The 22,533-nt window shown below is 39.3% G+C and overlaps 1 protein-coding gene across 1 annotated transcript in view; it reads right to left on the bottom strand.

Annotated features, from left to right (window-relative positions):
* FREM2 (FRAS1 related extracellular matrix 2) overlaps nt 1–22,533 on the bottom strand; it is a 137,023-nt gene that overhangs the window by 40,192 nt on the left and 74,298 nt on the right. Inside the window, exons 5-6 of the mRNA XM_074378091.1 lie at nt 18,679–18,804; nt 17,349–17,600 (exon numbers count right to left, since the gene is read on the bottom strand). Of these exons, the coding sequence (XP_074234192.1) occupies nt 17,349–17,600; nt 18,679–18,804 (378 nt within the window). The remainder of the gene's footprint in view (nt 1–17,348; nt 17,601–18,678; nt 18,805–22,533) is intronic.

The following is a 22,533-nucleotide window of genomic DNA, read 5'->3' as shown; positions in this document are numbered from 1 at the left end:
AAGCGCAGAAAAAAAGTGAAGTCAAAGGAAAGAACTGCGGAAGCAAGAAACTGTTGAGCGATCAGCAAAATCTGCTGGTAAACCCAAATGCTGCTTGCACGCTTAGTACTTATAATCGATATTTTCAACTTAATGCTGAAATTAAAACTTGAGACAACAGAGAGGAAGTTACCAACAGTGTTGAGTGGTATCTAAACTACTCAATGTCTTCGTCTTTTTCAAGAGAGTAAACTTTGTTAGGCAGATAGTAGAGAACTAAAATTATGAATTGGCGCCAAAAGAACAGAAACCAGCAGAGAATAAAAGTAACAGAGGATAAAGAAACCTTCTTGACATAACGAGAAGCTGTGGAGAAAAAAAAAAGTAAAGGAAAAATACATACGCAGAACCCCCAAATAAAAAGCCCCAATATATTGCCATAATTAGAATAATGTAAATTTTAACTTTTCTTATTTAAAACAAATTGGATTAAAAAAACCCCCAAAAATACATAAAAAAGCTGTAAACAAAATCTGAGGAAAATATGAAAAAAATATAAAGATATAAGAAGTATATATGATGCCAAATAGGAAAAAAGCAAGGTGGTGTAGCAATATTAACAAAAGTCCAAATACAATTTGAAGCATAATCATTAATACAGAAGAACTCTACATAACACCAAAGAACTACCCACCAAGATTATGTGACAATCTCAAATCTGTATTAAAATATATGAGGCAAAAACTGATAAGATTACAGGAAACTATTGATTAATCTACAATTATAGTGGGTTTTTAAAATCTTACAATGCTCAGAAAATGATAAGTGAGGCAAAACAATTTAGTAGGATATTAAAAAAAATCACAACATAACTTTTGTCTAATGTATGTATCCCCGCCCCGCAAACAAGAGGTTAGTATTCAAAATAAAAACTACCATAAACCTGCAACAAAAATTCTAACAGCAAATGGGAAAATTGAAAAATTATGCAAATATTTAAGTCTCAGAAGAGAACAACATTTTGTTATATGTAAATATCTTAACATGAGACATTATTTAATACTCAAAAGATGAGCAAAACCCAAACAGTTCAACAATATGGGGAGAAAACAGACATTCTTAGACACTGCTGGTAGGAAGGCAAATGGACTCAGTCACTTTGGAGAGATCTTGCAACACCTGGTAGAACTGAGACTGTACATCAGCATGACCCATCAATTCAACCTTTAGGTATATACCCTAGAGACGTTTTGTACGTGCATACTCGGAAACACTTACAAATATGTTTAATGCAACATTATTTACACTTAAAATGTCAGTAGGGAAATGGATAATTAATATCCATCTAAATGCAGAAAATAATCAGATCTTGAAAACAATGCTGACTTGAAAAAAAAAAGCAAGCAAGCAAGTTGAAAGAGAGAGTTATCCAAATTATGATCATTGCTACTTAGGAGGACTATGGCAACTGAATGGTGCCAGAGGGGACTTGATGTTTTATGTATAGTGTTTGATTTCTTTAACTGACCTGAGGCCACCATGAAAAATGGTACATTGGTTAATTTTAGATAGAACATATTATGCTGTATTATTTTTGTATGTTTCTGTACAAAAATTAATTTTTTATTTAAAAATTTTAAATTTTTTACTAAAGTGTGATTGATTTACAATGTTAGTTTCAGGTGTACAGCAATGAGATTCAGTTACACACACACATACATACATATATATATATATTTTCTTTTCAGATTCTTTTCCATTATATATTATTATAAGAAATTGAATACCGCTCCCTGTGATAAACAACAAGGAGGTCCTTGATGTTTATCTAAGAAAAAAATTTTTACAGGAGGAATTTTTACCTCCTTTGCTACACATTTCTTACACACATTAATCTGTTATATATTTACTTTTTTTTAAAATAAGTAGCATTGATTACTTTTGTAAATAGGAAAAACAAGGAAGGAAAAAAAAAACTAGAAGAATTCCTGCTATAAATAGTTTAAAATCATTTTTACTGGGCCTCTTTCTACTTTTCTTTCAAGAAATACTTTAAATAGATAAACATACATTCTTAAGAATGACCACATATTTAGTCTTTAAAAAGCATTTTCAAAATTCTTGCTGAAAAATAAAGTTCAACTATATAAGTTTAAGAGTATGTATCAATTTACAGGCATATTTTGACATTTCTTTTTTCTTGCCAACTATAATTTTCTCAGAAAGAATAAAGAAAAGTCAGTACATGTCTAAAATGCTTATAAGGACTGAATCTTCCCAAGATTTCAGCTGAGAATACGCGATAAGCCTTTCTCCAAAAAAAGATAATATTATCAGAGATTTCACTATCCATCTACTTTCACTTCAAAACTCTGACTTTTGTCTTTTTCAGGGTCAATACAAGCTTAAAATGAAATTTAAATGTCACAATCATCAGTTTTCCACCACCCAGTAATATTTGAAGAAGGCAGGCTTGCTGAATATTCTCTATTTAACACATATTGTTGAGAACCCTCCTCTAGGAGAGTGCTTTTAAAACTCTTTTAATTTTTTTTTCTATCCTGTACAATGTCATATTACATAAACAAGGGAGGGGAAGGAAAAACTGGTCATGAGTCACTAACTGATTTCTCAAACTCAATGGATTAAAATTTATGATTTCCTAAATAGTATTCTTTATGGCATCTGAAAGTGAATATATATGGCAAGTACCAGGGAAATAAATGATACCTTGCGTATGTGAAAAATGATATTTACTACCCCATGTGTATCATAGAAAAAGATCTGAAAACACCCTAAATACTCTTCAATAAGGGATTGTTAAATATGTTACAGCCACACTGAATACTACGTAACCCTTAAAAAGAGTTAGTTTATATATACTGACACAAAAAGTTCTTCATGATATATTGTTATGATAACATGCATAATTCGATCAAGTGGTGTAACAAATATTTATTGAGCATTTTCAGTGTGCCTAAACTGCTTAAGCACTAATAACCCTTTGAGGTAGGTACTGTTGTCATCTCCAGTTTGCAGATGAGGACGCCGAAGTCCAGGAGTTCAAGGATAACCAGTAGGTGGAAAGGAAGTCAGACCGTCTGCCTCAAGCACTAGCACATGTACCAAGAATGACTTCTAACCAAAGTAAAGAGGAAATGTATGCACGTAACTGTGTGTGTAGAAAAGCCACACTGGACTTCCGTGACCTCAAGGGAGAGGCGGTGGGTTTGGTGAGGAAGATAAGCCTACTGCCATTTGGTTAATGTACTTCTGTTTGGTACTTATGTAATAGTTTTGTAATAAACTATTAATGCTAAGCAAGAATTAATCTGTACAACATACCTCCATTAAACATAACCTCAAAATATTAGATTTAAGAAAAGTCTTAATTACAGAGCAGAAAGTGTCTCCCCCCTCCCTCCCTTGTTAAAATCTTTGAAATATTTCTTACTCTTAACAGAGTCTGGCCTCTTTACCAACTGGCTGCAGTATTTCTCAGTGTTGTGGGCGGGTCTGCTCTCCAGGGAGCAATAAGCACGTTCCAAAAATTCATTATCTGAGAGTTCCAAGGTCCTGCAAAGTTTGTGTCTTTCCATTTTCACATATAACCTCCCCCTGGTTGGCAGCTGTCAAGCAAGTCCTGCCTCTCCATGCTTCTCACGTTGTACTTTTCACGCTGTGTCCAAATGCCTCATTCACTCCATCACCTCCCTCATTAGACAGAGGCCTCCCCAAAGGCAGAAATCAAGTATTGTTCATCCACAAACTCCAACGAGAAGCGTGGTGCCTGGCATGTGGGAGGTCGTGAAAAATGTGTGGAGATGTAAGGCTAAGCCTGATACTGCTTCCAGGGTTTCTAATCCAAAGCAATCATTATGGTTCTAAAGCTCATCTTGTGAGAACACACCAACTGACATTAAAGTTAATGCAGGAATAATATTATGATGTGATAGTTACTTTCATTGAGTGTCTGCCTCTGCAGGTCACATCGAATCTGTCTCTAGCATCTTTGTTCTATTGCCTACAGTGCTCCCAACAGCCTTGCAAGGTCGTTAGTTTTATCTGCTGTTTACAAACAAAATTAAATTGAACATTAGGAGATTAATTGTCTCAAGGTCACAAAGCTCATATGCAGTAGAAGCAGGGTTCAAATGTAAGCCCCTAAGACTGTAAAATCTGTGCATGTTCTATCATGTAGTACTCTTCCTGAAAATGATTAACTACCTGGAAAGGTGAACATTTTTAGAATACTTTCTTTAATGATGTATAGTGAGATTCTGTAAAGAGAGAGACACGTAAGAAATATTTAGACTATGTTATAGATCAGTATCCCTCAGTTGCAATGATAAATTTCTTCATTAAAAAAACAAGATCAAACCACTGTAGGAAAAGAAGACAAGATGTCACCTTATGCTTAAACTCTCCATTCATTTAAAATTGTTACTGCACCAAAACCCGTCAATCAGAAGATACACATGTACATTTTCAATCCTGCTGACTAAAGCGAATTTCATAAGCAAGATTTCAGGATCCGTGGAGACTTTGACATCAGGGTGATTTATGTGGGAATCCCAACAGCTGAATTAAGAAAGATCACGGCCAACATGATGTCAGACACGGTCTGTGTGAGGTCTCAGGAATAAAAGCATGTGGTTGACACTCGAAAAATAAATAATCTTGACCACAGACTGTTCGACAATTGACACTTGAAACATGCCTGCAGGCGGCAAAGGAAGGGACTCCAGGATGAACAGCTGAAGCTGTTCCATTTCATGCTGAGAGGAGGTGCTCCTTTTTGGTAAGAATTTGACTTCTTTCTCCTTGTGAGTGGGACTCAGTAGCAGCCGCTAACTCTGCTCCGTTGCTTCCTAGTGGAGGACCTGAAAAGGGTCCTGGGAATCTTCCATCCTCCTGTGATATGGTGGGAAAACAATCCGGGGAACTGTTCTATGAGCCATGAGTGCCGGTCCTCCTTCAGCCACTTCTGAATGCCGGACTTTGGAGAAGTCAACCTCTTTGGTTCTTGGCTTTCTGGTCCACAGTGTGGAGACCACCCAGCCCAGCTGCGTGAAGACCGATCACTCATGGACTTGCAGGTCGAGGCACGTTCCTCCTGTCCCTCTCGGACCGCTGCTCCTCTTGCCCGTGATGATCCGAGTTGGCTGCTATTCCTCTCACTCAACTTCCCTGCAACCTGTTTATGCTGACTGTCTCCCTTCCTTACTGAAAAGAAAACAGTTGCTTCCCCTCCAGGAAAAACAGGAGTTCGAAACCATTCTTTCTCACAAATGGTTTGCAAACTAAGGAGAAACTGCAACCCCAGATGAGAAAAATGGAGGCATGATGGTTTTCATATGACTTCCCATAGCCTGATAAAAGGTACCAGTAATATCCATGCGTCCTAAGATAACACTGTGTTTAATCCTTTAAACTTGTGTTTTAATTTACAGTGCACGAAAGGCTGTTTAATATTTTTAAAAAGAGAAATTAAAAAAACAAAAAGCAAAAAACACAGCACCTCCTGGGGTGGAAGCAGCAGCCCTGGGTTAGGGCTGAGCTGTGTGAGCCAGGTGGTTAAGAGGGAGCTTGGGAAAGAAGTTGGTGATGGACTTGGACAGCTAAATAAATGGCTTTTATGGGGAAAGTTAAAAGCCAATTCAAGGCTATTAGTGTTCAGATAAATAAAATGCCACTAAGAAGCTGTTCTAACATCTATATTCTAACAGCTGACTATAAGCTCGAGCAGACAGAGCTTTCTAGAGCAACGGCAGGGACTCTCTGCAGCCTTCAGGTGGGAGATTAGCCGTCAGTTTTCAGAGGAGGACCTAGGGAAATTCAAATGAACTAGCACGCACATATTTCATTCTTAGAAGTCTTGGCATGTTATAAACACACTCCCTGTATATATATATTTTTTTGATAAATAAAGTTTTATACTTTTGTCTGAATTTTTTAAAAATATTATAAAAATAGCAATAGTAGGAGTGTTGAGAAAGGTAGCCTTGGCCAGCCTGCCTGCCTTCATGCGTTCATCCATCCAGGTGGTGCGTGGTCACTGAACACCTCTCGTGGGCCAGGCAATGGGCTCTGTGCTGAAGACATTGATAAAGATGCAGCCCTCGTCTTGGAAGAGCGCCTGGTCCAGTAGTTGAAGCAGAAGTGAACATGCCCTTGTACTCATCTTGACAATACTAATCACGGTAGCTATACACATGGGTGTTCTAAGTGCCTCACTTATATTAATTTATTTATTCTTCATAACGGTCCTGTGAGGTAAGTGCTGTTACGAGGTACTAAAAGGTTAAGCAACTGTCCCAAGATGATTTATCTTAGAAGGGGGAGCCAGGGTTAGACACCAGACAACATGGCTTCCTAAGACTAGCCTGTGTCTCCATGCATGGAGTGATTCTAAGTGCTTGGCTTGGACTCCTGATTTTATTACGTTACCTGTGTTATAAATCTTTATCTACCTTCTCACTTTTTCTTTTCAACTTAAAATCATCACAAAGAATCTTTCCCTCGATGTTATCACCCTTTAGTCCATGGCCACAAGCACCAATATCTGATCTTAAAGTTTCTGCTTTTTCCCTTTCCCTCGAATACAACTTGAAAGACTATCCATTACCTTCACTTTTCCAGCTCCCATTAACTTTGAAACTCGCTGATACAAGCTTCAACCTCCAAAACACTCCAGAAATACTCTCTCCAAGTTGACTGGTGCCCTTCTCTTCTCAGCATTCAACCCCATGTTGCAAATCTTTGCCCTTTTTTTTTTTTTTTTAATCTCTGCAGAATTTAACACTGTGGACCACACCTGTCTTCCTGAATCTTCATCCTCTTCTCTTTATGATATCACTCTCCTCTGCGTCTTCCCTCATTCCTCTTAGTTCTCCCATGACCTTTATTGTGGGTGTTTTCTTTTAAAGGACTAAATAAGAAGGCCATAAAACACTTAGCACATTACCTGCACATAGTAAGTGCTCAGCTGGGCTGAGTTATTATTATTATTAGCAGTCAGATATCTGAGGCTAATTCATATCCAGGTGAGGTATGAGACAACGGAGTGGGCGGACTTTCCAAGCAGCACTAGAGCAGAGGGTGAGTGGACAGCCGCAAGTGCTTGGGACTGTAGAGAATTTGGCACGGCTGGTGTGCCACTCGGGGTGAGGCGATGGGGGCCGGGAGAAAACCGGAGGTAATAGCCAGGTCATGTGTGCTAAGCTAAGGGGCGGGAACCTTGTTCTAGAATTTATCACATGAGAGGGAAGCTCAGTTTTAAGAAAGGGAAGGATGTGATTCAAACATCATTGAAGGGGTCTGGAGGATGGATACACTGTGGTGGGGGGTGGGCGGTGAGCACTAGCGGCAGAGAGATTAGTGAGCAACTGCAGGATCTAGGCCAGATAGGAAGCTGGCTCGGACAAGGTGGTGGCAGTTCAGATGGGCAAAGATAGTGAGGATGTAACATTCAGAGATACAAAGGAGACAGAATCAAGGATGTGGGGTGCAGAGTGGGAGGTAGGAGTCTAGTCGTGGCAGAACTATTCACCAAGGTTAGGAAAACAGGAGGAAAACCAGGTTAGAGCAAGAACTGCTCTCATTTTTGTTTTTCTTGATCTGCTTTGATTTCTTTCAGAAACTAAGGAACTAGGGCCATGGTGACTCACATACCTTTATATTACTTTCACTGTTTCAAAAGAAAAAGAAGAAAAAGACACCATACATAACTAAATTACTGGGTCTCCCATCATTACAACACAAGAGTTTAATGGCATCTCCCTCTTCACAGAAATGTCAAGGGATGTCATGTTTTGAACAAGGTAACGAAGCTCACCTCAGACAATTAATCAAACATCTCCTGCTAATAGTTTATTTGTCCTCTGAGTATACTGAACTAGCTCCAGTCCTGTGCTAGTTAAGGTGTACTAACATTTCAAAGAATTTCCAAACATGCACTCTGGACCACTGTCAGTTAAGACATGCAAGCTAGATTCTCTGGAAGTGTAACAATCCCCTGGAAAGCGGGCATGAATCTCTGTACCTCTCTCAAGCTTTTTATGTCGTGTAGGTAGCATTTCACCAGCTGACTGAGCCGGAGGTCGCACACCACTGATGCACAAAGTGTAAAAGCAGCTCCTATACTATTAAAAAAAATTGTTTTAAATTACTGAAGTCTAGTCAGTTTACACTGTTGTGTCAGTCTCTGGTGCGCAGCGTCACATTTCAGTCATACATACACATACATATATTCCTTTTCATGTTCTTTTTCATGATAGATTGCTGCAAGATACTGAATATAGCTCCCTGTGCTGTACAGTATAAACTTGCTGTTAATCTATTTTATGTATAGTAGTTAGTATCTGCAAATCTCGAACTCCTAATTTATCCCTTCCCATGCCTTTTCCCCCCTGGTAACCGTAAGTTTGTTCTTTATGTCTGTGAGCCTGTTTCTGTTTTGTAAATAAGTTCAGTTGTGTCATTTTTTTAGATTCCACATATGAGTGATCTCATATGGCATTTTTTCTTTCTCTTTCTGGCTTTCTTCACTTACAATGATGATCTCCAGGTCCATCCATGCTGCTGCAAATAGCATCAATACTATTTATAACTTTATTTTGGACTTACAGGATTGCCTCGCAGCACTGATTGTACAGGGCTTTATGGCTTTGGCTTTTTAAAGCTTTCCCTGGCAATGAGTGCCATCCTGAAAATTACCCCTCTGAATAAGTGTGAGTCTTAATCAACAAAAAAAGAAGAAGAATGAGCTTCTTGTTGGCATTTTGAAGCACAGAGTTTTAGCTTTGTGGCATCCTTCCGGGGACTGTGAAGCAGACTCTTGGTGAAACAGCCTCAGGGAAATTGAAGCTGAGATATATTTCAGCCCTAAGAAGTGTAAAAAGAAAGCTATTTTTCTCTCACAATGTCAATATTCCGACTCTTCTGACTTATTTTTTTTAAGTGCTGCCTATTGAAGCTCTACCAACCAATTTATTTCTTGTCACAGGACTGTGTTTAATTCAGTGACTGCTGACCTGTGCTGTGATTTGGGTCATCTGGACAGTGCAGTTGTCTTCACAATTAAGAGACTGTCCCAGCCTGGGGGCACATGTGACAATACACATCAGTGAGTCAGCCTTCTTGCTTCTTTGTGTGGCTTTTCTGGACCCTCGGGTCGCACTGGGTGCCCCATTGAAAGCACCCGTTGCACACGGAGCCTGGTTTTGTCAGTTGCCATTTTGTATCTGTTTGCCTGTTTCCCTGTTGGAATCCTCTGTAGGCTGGGCCAGCCTTGCTCACCATGGTGTCTTTGGTGCCGTGGGGAGTGGCCACGACTCAGGGGGGTGCTACGAAGTGGTACACTGTGCTGATGTGAATATATACGGAGTGAGGGCAAGACAAATGCTCGGTCACATCTGGTGCACTAGAGATGCTCAGCAAATGCTTTAAATACAGAAATCTCTGAATATGTATTATATCCATTGTCTGTTTCACTCTGGCAGAATGAAGACCTGTTTCTTAGAGCAAGGATGAAGAGATGCTTTATTTCTCCAGAAGTATGAAGGGAAAGTTTTAGCCATAAATTTTAAGTGCTTCAAACTGTTACTAATGGCCTAAAGAAAAGAGGGTAGTGTTTTCAGTTTTAGCTACATTTTACACGCCTCACATAGATTATTACTGGGATTGTTTGTAGCATGATGTCGTCCGCTGGTTTTATCCAACGATACCTACTACCCATACAATTTACCGGGTAATCTTGTATCTCTCAAGGTCAGTAGCAAGTGTCTCCACATCATTTAAAGGAAGATTTAAGGCCAATGACAAAAAAAATATGTTTATGATTTATAAACTAGGAATAAAGGGAGAAAAAAAAGAGATTCAAGTGTCTGCCTCTGTTGGGCAGAATGGAGACCTGCTTCCTCAAGAAATCATGAAACCTCTCTCACTCCTGTGAAAGGTTACATCTATCTGTGAAGAGAAAGGAAGGTACAGGGAACCTGGTGCCTCCGTCGGGACCACTAACTCAAGAACTACTTCCGGTTGGTGGCAAGTTTCTTTAGGAAGCAAACTAGCAGGTTTCACATTTCCATGGTGACCAATTGATATATCGACAGGGTCAGAAAATAGTATATATATATTCCAAAATGTTTTTCTTAATTTTTCATTCTAATACAATAAAAGGAGAAGCTATGTCTGTTTAGTAATGGATTTTATGAAGTATATGTTCTCAGCAACAGGCCATTGGTACACAGTGCACTGTCTGGACTTAATAAATACTCAGACCTCTGTGATTTCACAGTAGTATTTCATAGCCTCTGGCTTCTGTTTACATCAAGGAACTTGCAGGTCAAGACTTCAAACCTTTTGCTTTCAGCCAAGTTGCAGCTTTGGTTTACCGGCATTCTCTTTGCACTTCATGATTTCAACAAAAGAATATACTCAACCTCTGTTGCTGGTGAATAATTTGGAATTTCTGATGCGAACACTAACAATTACTAACAATTAGAGATCTTTTCTAATTATTCAACCTCATATATTTTATTGTTTTTCATTGTAATATCTCTTTTAATGATTTTAAGTGTACAAACTCTGGAGTCTAGTATCTGAGAAGTTGCTTCTCAGATTGATGTGTTTTCTTAGCACTAAAATGGAATTCCTCTATGACTGAGATATTGAGGTTCCTATAAATATTTAGTGATCAGGGTTTGAGTGATAATAAATGAGCAATATTTTTTATCCTTTGACATTTACAAGATGGTCTTACATGGTCAGCATTTACTCTCCTATGTGGAAAAGACGGGAGTCAGGCAGATAGCGTTACCAGGAAAAAGACAAAACAAACACCAGACGGCATTTCTCCATAAGGACTTGACAAGACAGCCCAAACCCAGTCCTTCAGAAGGGCAACCCCTTCCACTGGGCAATTTGCTAAATGATGTGGGAAAACAATCCTTTTCCTTGTGCAACTGAAGTGCCAGACTCCACTAATATACTCCCCTAATGATCCTGGTGGAATTATAATTGATAAAAGGTGAACCAAAATTGTTCCCGTACAAGTCAGCCTCATATCTGTAACTACTAACATTTAAAGTCTCCTAGGACGCTCTGGGGCTGCAGGCACAGGAACGTATACAGCTTGTATCATCCTGTAAAGTTCTCTGTCAGGATGCCTCGTGCTGCTTTTCAGCATCACAGTGTAGAATACATAAGAAATATGCACGCTGCCAGTCCACCGCAAGGTGGCCAGCCCAGCGGCTGGTGCCACGGACTCTGTGCTCAGCCTGGCTAGATACCTCTCAGCTCTCTGACCTGGAGCAGGTTGCCTAACTGCTCACGGATAACAACTGAGGCACAACGTGACCATGCTCATAGTCTGTGTGACTGTGTTAGATGAAATCATTCAAGTAAAAGGCTTAGCACACCTACGCTATTTTACATATAATAGTTACCTGTGACTATATATTATAGTCATTATTATATGACATATAGGATATCTGTGGAGCCATGAGAAATAGAGACATGAGTTCGTTTAATGCCATGAACACTATGATCCTATTCAATACTGCAACCTTAATATCTGAGAACTGCCCTAGCAGACGCCACACCTGCAAGTTTACACTCCATGAATTTGAAAGCTGATTTCTGGGTGAACTGGCCCTCTGTCCTGGCACAGTTCCCTGTGCTCACTTTCTTGTGAGCTGTAAGGTCATTCTTCAATGCAAATTATACAAAATGGTTAGCTGTTCTCATAAAGCAGGCTGGAGCCTTCGCCTTTTCTGGTAATAGCGGTGACTGTTTTCCTGCGACTGGCAGGAGAGGTTCAGGTGGCTGCTTGCCAGGCTGGCGTGTGTGAAGAGGAACAAAGCTCTTAACGCCTTTCCTGCTGGGAGCAGTACACTGTATCAGCAGTTTCAAAGAGACCAGGGGAGTTTGCAGCAGCAGAGCAGCACGGTCCTTTTGAGCCCGCGACCGTAGCAGGTTGAATCAAATGTAGCCCCACTGCTAATGAACCCACTCCTGTCGCCTCAGACCCTTGCTCCCTTGCCTTTATTTTAATATGTGTCCCTGCATCCCAGCCCCGTGTGGAGCTGCTCCTGGTTTACAGCTGGCCTGCTGGGCTCTGAGTCCAGGCAGGTCCAGCATAACGTAGGGAACACTGGGGTCCTCCCAAGTCCCAGCCTGGGAAGTCTCCCTCCTCCGGACCCTCTTACTCACATTTAGTGAATGACACACTCATTCGCATTCACAAATGCTCTTTCTTCCTACCTTCTCCTGCTCATGAGTTTGTTAAAAATGAATTAATCCCATAATTTCAAAACCCCTCTCTGAAACCAGTGCAACAAGAAAATAAATGATGAGAAGTGATTCTTTATCACAGAATGGTTTATGTTTAACCGGAAGGAGGTACAAACCAAGGGAACTAAACTACACTATTGTAGTTTTTACTTATTTAAAAAAGAAGCAACATTTAAAATCAGTTTGTTTTATAGGCCAAGAGGTATGCTTACTGTCAACTCCAATAATGTACTCGATTTTCTACATTTCCACAATTTTCTTGTTATATAACGATACTTAATTACTATTTGCAACTAACAGCCAAAACAACCTGCATATTAACGTTTAGTAGAAATATATTCTAATAACCTTTCATTATTCCACTTTATTTTTTAGATTTATCTTAAATATACGTGAAACCCGTTGCGCAGTAACTTACACTTTTCACCCTCTCTTTCTTCTTAAGTTCTCATGTATCCTTTTTGTTTAAAAAAATTGAAGTATAGTTGATTCACAATGTTGTATTGGTTTCTGGCATACAGCATAGTGATTCAGTTATACATATAAATATTCTTTTTCATTATAGATTATTATAAACTATTGAATGTAGTTCTCTGCTATACTCTAGGACCTTGCTGTTTATCTATTTTGTATATAGTAGTGTGTATCGGCTAATCCTAAACTCCCAATTTATCCCTCCCCACTCGTTTCCCCTTTGGTAACTATAAGTTTGTTTTCTACATCTGTGAGTTTTTGTTTTGTAAATAAGTCCATTTGTGTCATTCTTTTAGATTTCACATATAAGTGATATCATATGATATTTGTCTTTCTCTGTCTGACTTACTTCACTTAGTATGATAATCTCTAGGTCCATCTATGTTGCTGCAAATGGCATTATTTCATTCTTTTTTTGGCTGAGTAGTATTCCATTATATATACATATACATACATATATATACATACATACAATGGATCTATATAGATACCATATCTTCTTTATCCAGTCATCTGTCGATGGACATTTAGGCTGCTTCCATGTCTTGGCTATTGTAAATAGTGCTGCTATGAACAATAGGGTGTATATATCTTTTTGAATTGGAGTTGTCTCCAGATGTATGCCCAGGAATGGGATTGCTGGATCATACGCTAACTTGACTTTCAGTTTTCTAAGGAATCTCCATAATGTTCTCCACAGCAGCTGCACCAAATTACCTTCCCACCAACAGTGTAGGAGGGCTTCCTTTTCTCCACACCCTCTCCAGCATTGGTTGTTTGTGGACTTTTTCATGATGTCCATTCTGACCAGTGTGAGATGATACTTCATTGTAGATTTGATTTACATTTCTCTGATGATTAGTGATATTATCTGTATGTCTTCATTGGAGAAATGTCTGTTTGGGTCCTCTACTCATGTTTGACTGATTTTGTTGTTGTTGTTGTTGTTGTTGTTGTTGTTATTGAGTTGTATGAGCTGTGTGTACATCCTTGTCAGTCACATAGTTTGCAAATATTTCCTCCCAGTCTATAGGCTGTCTTTGTGTTTTGCTTATGGTTTCTTTTGCTGTGCAATAGCTTATAAGTTTAATTAGGTCTCATTTGTTTCTTTTTGTTTTCATTTCTATTGCCTGGGTAGCCTGCCCTAGGAGAACATTGTTGTGATTTATGTCAGAGAATGCACTGCGCGTGTTCTTTTCCATGTATCCTCTTGATTTCAGCCATCACCATCAGATGCGAGGCTTACAAATCTCTAACTCCAGCTCTGTCAGTTCCATATTTATCAAGGCCTGTTGCCCTGGTAACCTGAACTTGGCATGTTTAAACAGAGTTTCTTATCTTCTCCCAACTTCCTTTCCCTAGACTGGTTCCCTCTCTTAACTTCCTATAATAAATGGGTTCTCCATTCTTTGAACTTATCAAGCACAAATGTTTTTAGATACATATTTTTAAAATTTCCCTCCTCCTTCTTCCTTACATGAGGTCCAAGTCATAGCAGGGTTTTTCCTAGACAGTGGCTTGTTGCCTTTCCAGTTCCAAAGTCCTCACCCTACTCATCCATTTCCTGTTTTGGTTCCTTTCCTGTTCACTTATACTGCTAGCTAATTAATAACCTCCAAACACCGCTCTGACTATTGCACCCTTTTATCCAGAAGCTTTCGGGTGCTCCCACCGAACAAACTCAGAACTTCTTATCTTATTCAAGGGCATCCACAGTGCGCTTCCAACCTATTTTTTCAGAGTCAGCTGTCGATGACTCCCAACTTTTCTTCTGTTTAGCTAGTTTTTAAAGTGCTGTCATACACATGCTACTTGGTTCTCATGAATATTCTGTAAATTAAGAAATTCAGGTGATAATATGCTCAAATGAGAACAGGTACAAGAAGACAAGTGGATTGGCGAAGGTTCCTTGACTAGAAAGCAGCAAAAGTGCACCCAGAGCCTAGATCTCCCAACCCCTAACCCTAGAAGCTGGGCACTGAACCGTCCTCAGAAAAGGCAACCCGACTGGACTGGATTGCCCACTGTTCCCAAGTCTTCTTCTCCCTCTTGCTTTCACGTGCACAATCTTGGAATATTTTGCATTCTTCTCCATTCATTCTAAATCCGTCCCATCTATTAAAGCCTTTATCTGTTCCTCCTCTGGCTCATAGAGTGATCACGCACTTGCTTTCAATCACACTCTGTCTTCTTCTGTCTCCTTTGTACTGTTTCAAATTATTATTGAAATAAATTATTCTCCTTTAATCTTTTATGGACTTAGCTTTTCCCCCCAAATAGATTTTAAGCATTGTGAGATCCTGGCTTATGTCTTAAATGACTTGATCGTCCCCATCTGTGACACTGAGTAAATGCACGACATATTTGCTGTGTGTGTGGTATGTGAGATTAGATTTCTTTTTTAAATGTAAGACATTTCATATATGTTCTCTTTTATCTTACTTTGGTTTTCAAAGGATATGTTATCTATATCATTAAACTAGCATCCTTCTCATGTGGAAAAACTGGTATGATCATTATTATTCAGTGCATTCTTGCAACGCCTCCCACAGACTAGAAACCCATTAAACACCCATTGGCTTTCATTAAATCCTTAGCTCTACCAACTACATTAAACAGTCTGTTAATGGCTGCAGTGCATTGATATTCTGAGCAGTTAGAAACTCATTTTTCCATTTCTTGACTTTTAGTATTGTTCTGGCTCAAGCATACTAAATACAGAATGTAACTTTGTTTCATCAAGTTGTTAGTTTACTCAAATACAAATAATAGTATCCAGGAATAAAAAGGATTGTGACCAAGTCTTTCTTTCAGCCCTGTACCAATGAATAGAACGGATTTGACCCACACATCATAGCACGATGTATTTTTCTAGCACTAGAAATGTTTTCTTCTCTATGGTCCTCCTGCTGTTGAGAAAGCTTTTCTGATGTCAGTAAGCTTTTGAATGGCACTGAATTACCACCGGGCTCACCATGCTGCCTTTTATATGCCCTTGGTTTATATCTACCAGCATGGTAATTTTTCCAGGGTGGTGGAGGAAGCCAGCCACTTCAGCTAAAACCCCTGTGGGCTGGCAAACAAAAGCGGAAAATGGATTCAGCTTAAACGTTCCTTAATTAACTTCTAAAGACTGACAGCAAAGATTAGTGAAATACTGTTAGCACTGACTTAACACTCATCCTAATGAACAAAGGCTGAGGTATTAAATCGTAACCTTCACTGAAGTACTGAGGACTGAACCCAATCATGTTTCGGAGATCTGCACAAAATGAGAGCACTGTTCTTATGTCAGCATGTTGCTCATGTGTAAGTCTCTTCCAAACACAATGAAGATTTTAGCTGTTTCTTAAAGATCTAACACAGAGTCAATCAGGACGCTATTTCTGTCCTCTGAGCCCCTGTTCTACAATTAAGAGCTAGTACAGAGAAAACCTGCGGTCCCAGCTGGGATTTTCAAACATTTGCACCTAAGAAAAGTCACTTTTGGTCCAGGGCTTGGTCCTCCACTTTTGCAAGCACAGAAATTGCATCCTTTAACTTCACTGAGGAATAATCTAGCTTTGGAGAATCAATTCCTTTTTTAAAAGTCGGATTGCTCCGAGTTACAAAGTTACAAAGGATTTGTTTCATTTCAGTCAGGGGACACTTGGTTGGTTGATAGGTCATGTGGTACACCCACTGCCACAGAGATGGACGCAGCAATCAGGGCAGAAAGTGCTGGAAAGCCCTTCCCTGGTGGGTTATTTTCAACTTTCTGAGTTTTCAGATTATTTGGTATCAAAGTCTTTTAAATCTCCTCCAGCTTCTCTCTGAACCAAAAGATTTGTCCACCCAGTTTGTTCCTCTTTCATCTACTAAGAGGAGAAATTCAAGAAGGCAAGAAAAATATTCAAGTACTGGGGGTCCCGTCTCTCAGTTTACTGCTCTCACTTCCCCCACAAGATTCCCCATGATCTTTCCTCTTGCTCTCTCTTTTCTCATAAGAAAGCACAAACTGTCTCAAAGACCCTTTTGCTCCTTTTTCTGTTCAGAAAAAGAGATTATTTTATGGTAATTAGGTTTCCATCAGGAAGAATTGTCTAGGATACACCATCTCCTTCTGGGGGCAGACAGCTAGCTGCCCGTTGGGCTTAATTTTCCATATAATTGTTACCTTTCTAGATCTTCATTTAATAGCCTTGTCTGATGGGTTTCTTTGTTAATCGAGTTCAAACACGAAGATCCAAGTTACAAAAGATAAGCTTTTACAGTCAAAGCAAAACCAGTAAAAACGTAAGTTGTTAATTAAAATTGCTTCTATTCTTCACCATGTAATTTAAAAAAATTAATCACCTAAGGGTAAATGGCATCGTACAAGAAACTGTACAGAGGGAAGAACACACGGGGGCGTGACTTTGCCCTTTCAAAACACTAAATCAAGAAAGACAAATTGATTGACGCAGCCAAGGTAGAAACTTAATCCCACTATAAAATCGAGTATAAAATAAACGTTCACGTTAAAATTCATTCACACTCTCTTCTTTCTGTTTAGAAAGTTGTGCCTGACGTTGGCCTGCCTGGGAGGAGGAATAACTGCCAGGTGACTCGGTACTTACCATCGTCTTTGTCGGGGACGATCGTCACCTGAGCCCCTGGGAACTCTGGTCCGATTCTGCCCCCCATGGGCGTGCTCAGGAGAACGTGGAACGTTTCCTCCTCTTCATACAAGGAGTCGTCGATGATGACAACCCGACACATTTTCTCCCGCTCGTCTTTGTCAAAGCGGATAACGCTGGTGTGGTCCTCGGGCCGGGATATGTAGTCAGAATAGGACAACACGGATGTCGGCACAGTTCCTCTCGCCGTTCCTGGCGGCAGAGAGAACCCAAAGGGGTTTCTATAGAACATATTACAAAGGTATTTCTGGAAACAATTACTTTCACCTGCAGCGTCTGAATGGTCCATCATATCTATGAACACCCCTGGAAACTGCAACAGCTCTTACCTCCTGTTCTGGCATCACGAGTCGCCTTCATTATGGTCTCCAACATACGATGGCTATTACAGTTCAAGTGTTTTCTCCTCTACTTCCTGCCAGTGGTCTTTCGGAACAACACAATAATACAGAATAATAGCTCCTGCTGTTCAAATGCTTACTGTGTGCAGGCAAAGTGCCAAGCGCTTCACATGCGTTGCCTCCTTAATCCTCTTAACCACTCTACTCGGTTTTACACTTTTGGCACCTGAGGTTTACAGAAGTCAAACCACTTGCTCTGGGACCCAGAGCTCAAGGCTGATCCTCAAATTTGCATTTTGACCACCATTCTTTACCGCCTTCAAACTCATTTACATTAATGACAATTTTAATGAAAGTTTGCTCAGGTATCCACTGCATCTATGACCTTTTCTTTTAAATTCTTAGAAAAGTCTACTTGCTTCTTAGAATGGTGCTTAGTCTATTAATGAATATTAAGTATTAATTTTAGTTTTGTATTATATAAAATCACCTTTCAGGGGATTCTTACTCTATGAGCAAAACAAGCATTTTGAAATTTGGTTGAAATAAGTTTCAAATTAGTTTCTTGTCCTTGGGGATGCATTTCTTTGCCTCGTTTTTCTTGTTGTTCTTTTTAATAACAACCTCCTTCTATGGAGCAGGCTTGGGTGAGGGAAGGGGACTTCGATTTCCTGCAGTCTTCAAAGCCTGAGTATTACACTGAGTAACCGAGCAGATCAGAAACGTTTTCACAAGCATCAGAGCCCTTCCAGGTCCTCAGAGACGTAACAGTGAAACAAGACTCCTGCATAAAAGCTTCTTTTTTTTCTTTATGAAAATTGTACTAATAAAGTGTAACTTTCATGGCATAATTTTATGACTCCAGCATGTTAAAGAGACTTATTTATACATCTGTGGGGACATTTTAGGTCATTTGCGAATCGAGCTACCTTGTCGTGTGTAGCAGATCACCATCAGCTCCCGGCTCACGTCTCCACTTCTCCTGACGGGAATGAACAGTTCGCCAATGTCCTCTTCGATGGAGTACTCAGACTGGGGGATGAATACAGTCGATTCTAAGGAGAAAACACAGTTAATTTTGCTCAGCCTTTCATTAAATGGAATAGTCCTGTGCAAATTAAAATTGCTCCAATGATCGATCATTTCCCTTTGAATATTCGTTTAGAGTAGCCATTGTGAGGGGCAGGACGGAGAAGTGGGGAGAAGTACACATAAATGTGTAGGCTCTGGACCAGTGAATTCCTAATCTAGACATAAAACCCAACATTGCTTTTGTCTCCAGTAATTGCTTTTTTCCTCAGTTAGTAAGTGCTGTTGACACACTTCCTTTAAATTCAGCTTTATTCTCTTGGCTCAGGTCACCACCTTCCAATGGAGTAGTTGGCTTTTAGAGGCAGAAGAAATCTCAGAAGTCATCTTGTCTCATGTGTTACTTGGTGAGGAAACTTGGAACCATAGAGTTGAAATTATTTGTCAATGACTCCTACTGGTCAAGTTAGAATTAACACTCAGATCATGTAATGTCTACTCTCTTATTTTTTTTTTTACCCCAAATGTGTTCCTTTTGAATTAATGATTAAAAGTATAATAATGCGTTGTTTGACACTTGGTATTTTTGTTCGTTGTTTTTTAAATAGCCATCCCTTTAGAATTGACAAACCTATGTTATCAGCTGTAAGGAACCCATTTGTGGTTTCCCTCCTCCTCTAGAGGAATAACCATGACACAAGAGTATACAACCTCATATTTATATAACAGTGTAAGTCTCAGTGATTCATTTTTCAGGTAGCAGAAAGGTACACCAAATAGTAACAACGACATAAATTGTTGAAAGATACGGTTCAATGTAAAACTACATTTAGTTCAATAAAACATTTAGTTCAATAGTTTGACATGATAACCCTCAAACAGTTGCTTTGATATTAACCTGGGGGTCTGTTTCACTGAAAGTCTCATGTGCACACAGAAAATGCCTCATGGTTATTTTTAAAACAGTAAACCACACTGCTTTGGAGGATTATAAAAGACGCTGGAACAGCAGACACCGGTCCTCAGGGTCTATGTCCCATCCCTCTCCACTCTGCCCCGTGCCCCAGGAGCTGCCTACTATGAACCACATCAAAGGTTTCCCGTGAGCTCTGGCTTCCCGTTGGGTCAGCCAAACAGGGAGCACGGGGAGGACGTGGAGGGTGAGAGCAGAGTGAGGTCGCACTGGCTCCCCTGGCTCCCCTCAGGGTTCCAGACCTGGCTGTGCCCCACCAAGTGAGGGTCACAGTGCCCACCGGCTGCCCTGGCTCACTCCCTGGATCAGCAAACTTCTTCCCTTTCCCGAGGTCTAGGGGTGGTGATGGTGCCCCTCTCACTAGCCATGGGGCACTTGACTACATCCACTGGTTTCCCAATTCCCGAATAGTCATGTTATTAAATTCTAGTTTAAAATGACTATTTCTGAATGTGCCAATCGTTTGCTCCTGTGACTGATACATTGTTTAAAAAATATAATGTGTAGAAAATACATATTAATAATTTATAGAAGCATTACATAAAATATATATGCATAATATACATAATATGTCCATGAATATAATAGCTATATGACATAATAGAAAAACATATAATATGTCAAATTCCATTAGCGCATGAGATGGAAACCACAGCAGCCTCCGGGAAGGTGTTTACCAAGACACAAAGCAAAGGTGATGTTGTAGAAATAGCCAACTTTCTACTAAGTAAGTAGAGACACAGAAAAACATGCCTGCAGGGACGTCCTCTCAAATGTTAACAGTGGTTATTTTCACGTGGTGGGGCTACAGTGACTTTTATTTCTTTAAATCTCTGAATTTTTGCCATGAACGTGTGTTACTTTTATCTTTTCAGATTGGTTTTTATTATTTTTTTCTTTTGAAAGACAAAGCTGAAAGTGAACGCATTCTTTATTAGTCGATGTGACCACACTGTAAGGAGTGCTTTGATTTGCAGCTGCTGTTTTTATTTTTCGGTTTTGACTGTGCTGTGACTTAGGCAAAAAATGACATCTATTCTCAGAAATAAAATAGTTGTAGCTACGCTTGAAAGATGCCCCTTTTCTCAATTATACTAAACAGATAAAAAAAAAAAAAAAGACTCTGCTAAAAATATGATAGAAAAATAGATCTCCTGAAAACCTTTGCTGTAATAGAACAAAGAAAGGGAAGAAAATGCAGTGCATGGATGAAGGCACTGAGTGTTCGTCTTTAGACAGTCTGGCACACTCAGAACCAACTCAAAAGATATTCTGGCGCATCTCCAGGCAACTATGGTGCCCTCAGACTGGCCAGCAACTGGTACAGAATACGGAGCCTGTCACTGATATGTTTGAACATGGATGGACTGCTCTCTTACATTTCAATGGTTTATTACTGTTTTTACTATGAAATAGACATAGTAATATGGGCTAATTAAACAGGAATTGAAAAAAAATGAGAATAATGAAAATATATCTAAGTCACATGATGGGAAGTATTACGAGTTCACATCAGGAAGCCACAATGTCCAAAAATTATTCTTTGGCAGCATGCAAACATGTTGGTTAAACTGGATCTTTAGGTAATCTTTGTTTATCTCATTAAATGTTTGTGAATGTAGAAACTTTCAGAAAGTTTTCCATCACTAAAATCGTTTCATTTTGCATCACCTTTTTTCTTAACCATCTTTTGGTGCCAGACATGTTCAGACGTGTGCTGTCCTTTGAACAAGTGCTTATAATTTTTTCTTTCTCTTAAGACACTGACCCATGTTTCATGGAAACAGAGCTCAAAAAGCAGAAGCTCTGACACTCATTGAAGTTGAAGCTCTTGTGTGCTTTATCATTTTGGTGTCACTGGCCGCAGCTGACTATCATTTCCTTAAATCTGGACCTTTCATTCTGGCTCACGCATGTCAAAATATCAGGTAGCCAGTGATCTCCTTATGTCAACATGTTCAGCGGTACAGAAAATAATAAAATAATAATGTTTTGGCTTCATATATTAATCAGCCTATGTCATCTGAGTTCTACATCATGAAACAGGGTTGGTTCAGTCAGCAAACGAAAGTTTGCCTTTTCCGTGTATCCAATAAGATTAGGGTTCTTGAGATGTAAGTTCTAGTTTCTTTAGAATGGTACGTTAACACTCTGCTATGTTTAATAGTAGAGTTTAATAGGTTCATATTATGATACTATATATCATGTAGTATTTATATATATATCATATACCTCATATAGTATTAATCTAATCTGGTCCCACTAAAAATGATTGCAGAGATCAAATATTTTAATCCACTTGCTCATGGCTGTATTTGGGTATCATGAAGATGCTAGACAGTCCATTTCAATCAGAAATTTGCAGATACAATCACATAGAATTGGAAAGGGATCTTTATAGAAAATAATAAGATTTAGTTCTTACATATTTTCCTCTTAACAGAAATGAAAATGTTTAATTTTCAGTAATATTTTTATATGCTTCTGAGAGTGAGGAAAAGTAGTGTAATTTCTGACAGTTAGGGAAAGTTGTCTTTAACCTAGGTCAGAGACTTCTGTGGATGCTGACTGCTCCTCCTGTCGTCATACATAGCAGTCTGGATTGTTAAATGTAACAATTTAGTGGAATGTAATCACCTAATGATATGATGCTTCAGGGTCAGTGTGCCTTCTTCACTCTGACGCCTGGGGATGCTCTATAAATATTTGTTGAACACGCAGACACATCACACAGGGCTAAAGTAGTCTTGACTATTTTCCTAGAACACTTGCTTTTATTTAC

The sequence above is a fragment of the Camelus bactrianus genome, chromosome 14, assembly GCF_048773025.1.
Source record: "Camelus bactrianus isolate YW-2024 breed Bactrian camel chromosome 14, ASM4877302v1, whole genome shotgun sequence".
NCBI classification, from domain to species: domain Eukaryota; kingdom Metazoa; phylum Chordata; class Mammalia; order Artiodactyla; family Camelidae; genus Camelus; species Camelus bactrianus.
Note: the sequence above shows the minus strand (reverse complement) of the source record. Positions and strands in the feature narration are given on the sequence as shown.